Below are 7,591 nucleotides of genomic sequence, written 5' to 3'. Positions count from 1 at the left end.
TCACTTTCATTTTCTTCCTCCCCCCCTCCCAACCATCATCGTAGCCTGCCGCCAAGGCCACGTTTGGCGTGACGCTGGTCATCGACAGCCACCTGACGGCGCTGTCCAACATGCCCGAGCGCCGCGTGGAGTACCTCAAGGGCGGCAAGAAGCGCGTGGCCTTTATGGACACGCCGAAGATGAGCTCCTACCTGCTCGCCATGTGCGTGGGCGAGTTTGAGTTTGTGCAGGGCACGACTCAGCACGGCGTGCTGATGCGGTGCTATTCGACACCGGGCATGGTGGACCGCGCCCGCTTTGCGCTGGACTGCGGCGTCAAGTGCCTCGACCTGTACGACGACTACTTTGGCATCGCCTTCCCACTCCCCAAGATGGACATGATCGCCATCCCCGACTTTGCCGCCGGCGCCATGGAGAACTGGTTTGTTTTGGGATGGGGAAAGGGGGGTGGGGTAATGTGTGTGTGTGTGTGTGTGTGTGTGTGTGTGTGTGTGTGTGTGTGTGTGTGTGTGTGTGTGTGTGTGTGTGTGTGTGTGTGTGTCGTGTGTGTGTGTGTGTGTATGTCGTGTGTGTGTGTGTGTGTGTCGTGTCGTGTGTGCACTAGCTTTCTTGCGTGCGTGCGTGCGTTTGTGTCTGTTCCTGTCTGTGCTTCTGTTGCAACCACTGTCAACGTTCCCCATGTACCATTCCCCTCACAACTCACCGCCACAACTACCAGGGGTCTGGTGACGTACCGTGAAGTGGATCTGTTGGTGGACGAGGCGAGCGCCACATCCGCACAGCGCCAGCGCGTCTGCACCGTCGTCACCCATGAGGTGCGACGATGGTGGCGAGTGGTGATGGCGGGGGTGTTGATGACAAGGAAGGGATACTTGCCTGGCCCTGCTTGCTTGCATCTTCAAACTGCATGTTGCACTCACTCCCTTGATCACCGCCGCCATCACAAAATAGCTCGCACACCAGTGGTTTGGCAACCTCGTCACCATGGCCTGTAAGCCATCATCCACCTACTGTGCACCCTTTGTCTACGTTGTGTGTGCGTGTGTATGTGCGTGTGTGTTTGTGTGTATGTGTGTTCCTGTGTTCCTGTGTGCACCGACCCACCATCCATCGACCCACTACTCATCAACCCACCACTCTATCAACCCCATTCTATCTACATTGCAGGGTGGGACGACCTCTGGCTCAACGAGGGATTCGCCTGCTTCCTCCAGGTAACACGTGTCGTGCTGTGTCAATGTTGCTTCCACTCGCCAAACTGCGCCTCTTGTTCATCCACCCCCACTCCCCCCCCCAATAACCGCGCTCACATGCCGCTCGCTGCCACCACGATCACACCACCGCCACCGCCACAATACCACCGCCAGACGTGGGCTGCGGACAAGCTGCATCCCGAGTGGCAGCTGTGGCAGCAGTTTGTGACGAGCGACCTGGCGGCGGCGCTGCGGCTCGACTCGCTGCGCTCCAGCCATCCGATCCAAGTCCCCATCAAGCACGCACACGAAGTCGAAGAGGTGCGCTGGGCGGGGGAGGAATGGAGGAGGAATGGAGGAGTGGAGAGGAGGGAGAGACGGTGGGGGGAGGGGAAGGAGAAGAAGGGGGATCGTGGAGGGACAATGGTCGTGGCCGTGGTAGTGGCAGTGGTGGAGGGAGGAATAGGATGGTTGTTCGTTGCCTTGTTGCTAACGTGCACCAACCACATTGCCTGCCACATTCCTTTCACACACAAACACATACACGCACACATACACACACACACACGCACATACACATATACATACATACAAACGCAGGTGTTTGACGCCATCAGCTACTGCAAGGGCGCGTGCGTGATCCGCATGCTCAACACGGTGATTGGGGAGGCCGCGTTCCAGCAGGGCCTTCGCGCGTACTTTGAGGCCCACAAGTACGGCAACACGGAGACCACCGACCTGTGGAAGGCCTGGGCCGACGCTTCCGGCATGCCCGTCGCGTAAGTCAGCCGTGGTGCGTGTATGTGCATGCGTGTGCATACGTATGTGTGTGTGTGTTCGTGTGTGTGTGTGTGTGTGTGTGTGTGTGCATATGCATGTGCGTGTGTGTGTGTGTGTTCGTGTGTGTGTTTTCTCAAATGTACCCGACGTCCAATGCTGCCACATGCTTGTGTTTCATCATGTGTGTCTCGTTCTGCTGCGACCACGGTTCTTATCACTCATGACAAACCCAACACAACCCCCCCCCCCCTCCACCCGCGCCAACTCCACCACCAGCGACCTGGCCAAGTCGTGGACGGAGCAGATGGGCTACCCTGTCGTCAAGGTGGACATCAAGTCCGAAACTGCAGACGAGGTTGAGCTCACGTGCACGCAGTCGTGGTTCCTCGCCGACGGCTCCGAGGCCAAGCCCGACGAGAAGAAGACGTGGACGCTGCCCGTTGTCGCGGCCTCTGCCTCACACCGCGACGCCAAGGTGCAGCTCGTCTCGGACGAGACGTTCACGCTCAAGGTGCCGTGCAAGTCGGGGGAGTGGGTCAAGGTCAACTTCGGCCACCCGGTCCCCATGCGCGTCATCTACTCGCCAGACCTCCTCAAGCGCCTCAGCGCAGGCGTCAAGTAAGTGCGTGTGTGTGTGTGTGTGTGTGGTTGGGTGGTGTGTATGCCTGTGTACCTGTGCGCCTCTATGTGTGTGTGCCTGTTTGCGTGCCTGTGTGTGTATGCGTGTGTGTGTGTGTATGCGTGTGCGCCTCCATGTGCGTGCACAGCTTCCAGAATCCTCAACTGCACACCGTTTCTCACCTCACATCCCACGACACGTCTTCATCCCCCTCCCTTCTCCACCCCTCTTTCCCTAGGGAGCGCACGCTGCCGACGCAGGACCGTGCGGGCCTACTGCTGGACTGCATGGCGCTGACCAATGCCAAGAAGCTCCAGCCCGAGCTCCTCATCACGCTCCTCAACGCATACAAGGGCGAGGAGGAGTGCGTGGTGTGGGACGCCATTGCCCCGGCCCTCAACGGCCTGCACAAGGCGCTGCTCTCCGACGAGGCGCTGTCCAAGCACCTGCGCGCGCTGGCGGCGTCGCTGGTGGAGCCCGCGGCGAAGAAGGTGGGCTGGGACGCCAAGGAGAGCGACGGGCACCTGACGAAGCTGCTGCGGCAGACGCTCATTGCGCTGCTGGCCAAGTTCTCCGACGACGAGCAGGTGGTGGCTGAGGCGCGGCGCCGCTTCAAGAGCGTGCTGGCCAACCCTGCAGACACGGCCGCATGCCCGAGCGACTACCGCACGTCCGTGTACTCGCTCGCGCTGAAGAACGGCGGGCGGACGGAGTACGAGCAGCTGATTGGCCTGTTTGAGTCGCTGAACAACAACGCGGACCGCAAGCAGGTGCTGCACGCGCTCGGGTTTGGCCCCACGGAGGAGCTGAAGACGGCTGCGCTCGACTGGACCACGTCCGGCGCCGTCAAGCTGCAGGACTTCTTCTACACCATCGCCAGCGGTGCGTTGGGGTGTGTGTGGGTGGGTGTGGGGGGGGATGTTGGGGGTGCGGAGCAAGGTGGAGGGAGGGGGCGTTTGGGGGTTGGAGTTGAGTGTCATGTGATGGTTGTGCGCGTGTGTACGTGTATGGCTGTGCGTGTACGGTTGTGGATGTACTCCCTCTTTGTCTCTCTTTCCTATTCCACACGATAACCCACGCCTCAACCGTTCCCCCCAACACACACACACACACACACACCAGTGTCGACGTCGAACCGGATGGGCCAGCGCCTGGCGTGGTCGTACTTCAAGAAGAACGTGGACAAGTACCGCAAGATGATTGGCAAGGCCAACCCGAGCCTCATGCACGCCGTCATCGTCTACAGCACATACGGCAACACCGAAGGTGCGTTCAGCTGTGGCGTTGAAGTGCAGGAGGTGGAGAGGGAGGAGATGAGGTGGAGGAGAGTAGGGGTTTGGGAGTGTGGATGAGGAGCTACAGATGGAGGCGGCACATTCTTTGCTGTTGTGTGCATTCCCTCTTTTTGATACCAGTGTCGTTCTTCTCGTCCCACCCTTCACCACTACAACACCAAACCGCATCCTTCCTTTCCACCCCCTTCTTCCCCCCATCAGAGCACGCTGCGGAGGTTGAGCAGTTCTTCAAGGAGCATCCGATCCCCGGCACGGACCGCCGCGTGCAGCAGGTGCTCGAGTCCATCCGCGTCGCTGCGGGCTTTGCAAACTTCCTCCGCAGCTCCTCCATCGCCAACGACGCGTTCTGGGCCAGCCTCTGAGTGCGCAGCACGTGCTTGCAGGCACGCGTGGTTGGTGTTGGCGGAGCTGAAGCTGAGTTGCTGATGGTCAACGCTCGATGACGACACTGGATGCATCCTGCACCACCCTCGCTGTCACCACTCGTGTCATGCTGTTCCGTTTTGCGTGTGCGCACCGTTTTCCTTGACGCACATGCACGCGTTCCATTCCCACAACTCGCGTTTCCTACGTGTGTTTCCCTCCACCGTTCAACAACAATACACGACTCCCCCCCCCATTCTACCCGTGCAGCCATGTCATCGACTTTGAGAGTGTGAGACACACACATGGACTGGAAGAAGGATTGGGTTTATCTTATGCTGCACATCATCACATCAGATCAGAGCCACTGTGCTGCAATGCAAGTGTAACGGCATGCAACCAGCAGTGTGTCGCAAACAACAGCACGCACGAAAACAAGTGCTACAGCTCTCCTACATGCCCGTATCATCGTCTCTCCAGCTGCCGTCGTCATGCGGAGGGCCGTGCGTTGTTGTTGTTGTTGTTGTTGTTGTTGTTGTTGGAAGCAGCCTGTCCCCTGAACAGCTGCGACGTGACGGCCTGGGTGAGGGACTGGGTGATGTGGGAGCTGATGTATGCGCTGGCGACGTCCTGCCGCTGGTTGGTGGCGTTGCGCTGGCACTTGCGGTAGCCGACCACGTTCGACGAGTTGAGCAGTATCGCAATCACAACCACCAGCTGAGGTGAAAAGGGAATTGTAGTGTTGGTGGTGAGATTGGGGGGGGGGGGGTTGTGGTTGGGGTGAGAGGTGAGAGGTGGTGGGGTGGACGGGACATGGCGACAGTGACGCGCAGAAGCAGACACAGAGGGACACGGGCATGCGCACACACACACACATACAGAGTAGACTCGCCCACACACACACACACACACACACACACACAAACACATATAAAGACACACACACACACACACACACACCCACAGACACACAGACCCACAGACACACAGACCCACACACACACACACACACAGACACACAGACACACACACACCAGGTATGAGAGGCGCAGCCGTATCAAGGCAAAGAAGCCGAGGACACCCCAGATGAAGGTGAAGATGTAGAGCGACCACCAGAACAAGCGCGACTCTGACGCATCAGGCGGATCTCCTCCCTGAAGAAAAGGAAGAGGCGAATGAAAGGGAGAGTGGTGGTGAGGAGGCGAAAGAAGCGCTGGCACGCTAACAGGAGGACAAGGCGACAATGTCCAACAGCTAGCGCAGTAAGTGCAACACCTTGCGTGACTCGAAGCGCCACTTGCTGTTTCCTTCGTCATCAATCTGGTTGAGTAGAGTAGTGTGGTGGTGGAGGTAGAAGGGAGGGGGGGGGGGTTCCCTTGCGGGGGATGCTTGTGTTTTTGGGGGGGGGGGGGAGAAAGAATGGACGGGAGGCAAAGCGTGGGTGGCAGGGTGACAGAGAGGCAGAGGGCAGACAGAGAAGTAGACATGTAGACACACACACACACACACACACACGCACAGACACACACAGAGATGCACACACACACACACACACAGATACACACACGCACACATGCATACCTGATTCCACCAGCGCAGGCCGACGAGGAAGCGGCCAGAGACGTTCTTGACCATCCAGAAGTCGCAGGCGATGAGCACGGTGATGACGATGAAGTTGATGATGAAGGAGGAGCTGAACACCGTGCAGAAGATGTACGTCAGCAACGCTCCCAGCTTGAACAGCATGTGGAAGAACACCACCCGCGGGTGCCGCCATCCTTGCGCCAACCCACCAAGCCCGTTGCTGCTGCGGTTCGTGTTGTCCATCGTCGTTGTGGTTGTTGTTGTTGTTGTGGGCGCCGTTTTTTCGCTCGTGTTTGTGTGCACACAGACAAGACAACACTGCTCACACACACACACACACACACACACACACACACACACACACACACAGACACACACACACACACACAGACCAGCACAGACACGGCGCTGCGATGCCTCCGAAGAAGCGAAAGGGCCGCAAGGGAAGCAAGGGCGGCGGCGGGAGCGTGTCGAGTGGACAGCCCAAGTACCGCTTCGCATCTGCACACAAGGAAGACCACGGCAAGCCGCTCTTCGGCGTCTCCTTCAACCCGTACGTGGAGTCGTGGCGTGCACTTGTGATGGTTTGGATGGCTGGTGTCGTTGTTGCGCTGCTCTCTCTACTTGCCTGCTCCTTGTTGTTGAGGGACAGCCAGCCTCACCATGCCTTATGTGATCTGCCCTGCGATACAAACGACAGCTATCTATCACAGGGCGAGTCCCCACAGTACATATGCGCGACCGTCGGCTCAAACCGAGTAAGTCGTTGTGTGTGTGTGTGTGTGTGTGTGTGTGTGTGTGTGTGTGTGTGTGTGTGTGTGTGTGTGTGTGTGTGTGTGTGTGTGTGTGTGTGTGCGTGCGTGCGTGTGTGTATGTGCGTGCGAGGCTCCAGCGCTCTTCCCTTGACTACTCTTCACCGCCCTTCTCTTTCTCTTCACCGCCCTTACCCTATCGATCGATCCCATGTTGTCCAGGCGAGCATCTACGAGTGCCTGGAGGACGGGACACTGCAGCTTCTGCAGGCATACGTCGATGAGAACGTAAGCACGCCACTCGACTTGCACCGCGCCTCTGCTTTTCACTTCAATCCACGCGCACACACTCACCACCCCGCCCACGCCTCTATCTGCATCACGCGCATCAATCGACACGTAGCCGGACGAGGTGTACTACTCTGCCGCGTGGACACACGACCAGGCCAATGACCGCGCCCTGCTCGCTGTAGCCGGCTACCTCGGCCTGATCCGGCTCGTGCGCACCGACACGTTCTCAAACTCGCGAGTGAGTGCAGATGTGTGAGTGAGTAAGTGTGTGTGTGTGTGTGTGTGTGTGTGTGTGTGTGTGTGTGTGTGTGTGTGTGTGTGTGTGTGTGTGTGTGTGTGTGTGTGTGTGTGTGTGTGTGTGTGTGTGTGTGTAAGAGAAAAAGGAAAGCGCGCAACGTATAGCACACAACCACCTCTGCGCATTTGTTCCTCGCGGGGGGGGGGGGGGGGGGGGATTAAAAATAGCATCACGACCACGCAAAACAGAAAAAATAATCATTAAGCAATGAATGGAGAAGAGGAAGGTGGCGGAAACAAGACAGAACCAGAATGCAGAGAGATGAGAGTGTGATGAGGTCTCAATAACAAGCGGCCGGAGGGCTACGCGGCTAATCTGGGAGCTGCCGCGGATTAGATAAACGGAAGAAAAAAACGGAACAAAAAAGCAAGAAATAATAGACGTAGAGGGATGATCAAAGAAGAGGAGCGAGCTGC

General features: G+C 58.0%; 3 protein-coding genes across 3 annotated transcripts in view; 2 read left to right on the top strand and 1 right to left on the bottom strand.

The window, feature by feature from the left end:
- Positions 1 to 4,506, top strand: part of PTSG_02947 (puromycin-sensitive aminopeptidase-like protein) — a 5,752-nt gene extending 1,246 nt beyond the window's left edge. Inside the window, exons 2-11 of the mRNA XM_004996403.1 lie at positions 45 to 421; positions 719 to 815; positions 952 to 991; positions 1,168 to 1,214; positions 1,368 to 1,514; positions 1,794 to 1,972; positions 2,250 to 2,591; positions 2,831 to 3,474; positions 3,715 to 3,858; positions 4,089 to 4,506. Of these exons, the coding sequence (XP_004996460.1) occupies positions 45 to 421; positions 719 to 815; positions 952 to 991; positions 1,168 to 1,214; positions 1,368 to 1,514; positions 1,794 to 1,972; positions 2,250 to 2,591; positions 2,831 to 3,474; positions 3,715 to 3,858; positions 4,089 to 4,249 (2,178 nt within the window). The 3' untranslated portion in view covers positions 4,250 to 4,506. The remainder of the gene's footprint in view (positions 1 to 44; positions 422 to 718; positions 816 to 951; positions 992 to 1,167; positions 1,215 to 1,367; positions 1,515 to 1,793; positions 1,973 to 2,249; positions 2,592 to 2,830; positions 3,475 to 3,714; positions 3,859 to 4,088) is intronic.
- A 153-nt stretch (positions 4,507 to 4,659) lies between these two features.
- On the bottom strand, positions 4,660 to 6,111 carry PTSG_02946 (uncharacterized protein). The gene is made up of 4 exons (XM_004996402.1): positions 5,832 to 6,111; positions 5,526 to 5,570; positions 5,285 to 5,404; positions 4,660 to 4,967 (listed from the first exon to the last, which is right to left on the bottom strand). The coding sequence occupies exons 1-4, from the start codon at positions 6,075 to 6,077 to the stop codon at positions 4,740 to 4,742; spliced, it is 639 nt and encodes a 212-aa protein (XP_004996459.1). The 5' UTR covers positions 6,078 to 6,111; the 3' UTR covers positions 4,660 to 4,739.
- Positions 6,112 to 6,247: 136 nt separating this feature from the next.
- Positions 6,248 to 7,591, top strand: part of PTSG_02945 (uncharacterized protein) — a gene marked incomplete at its 5' end in the record, with an annotated part of 3,587 nt that continues 2,243 nt past the window's right edge. Inside the window, 4 exons of the mRNA XM_004996401.1 lie at positions 6,248 to 6,387; positions 6,535 to 6,592; positions 6,809 to 6,874; positions 6,990 to 7,115. Of these exons, the coding sequence (XP_004996458.1) occupies positions 6,248 to 6,387; positions 6,535 to 6,592; positions 6,809 to 6,874; positions 6,990 to 7,115 (390 nt within the window). The remainder of the gene's footprint in view (positions 6,388 to 6,534; positions 6,593 to 6,808; positions 6,875 to 6,989; positions 7,116 to 7,591) is intronic.

The sequence above is a fragment of the Salpingoeca rosetta genome, assembly GCF_000188695.1.
Source record: "Salpingoeca rosetta unplaced genomic scaffold supercont1.6, whole genome shotgun sequence".
In the NCBI taxonomy this organism is placed as follows: domain Eukaryota; class Choanoflagellata; order Craspedida; family Salpingoecidae; genus Salpingoeca; species Salpingoeca rosetta.
Note: the sequence above shows the minus strand (reverse complement) of the source record. Positions and strands in the feature narration are given on the sequence as shown.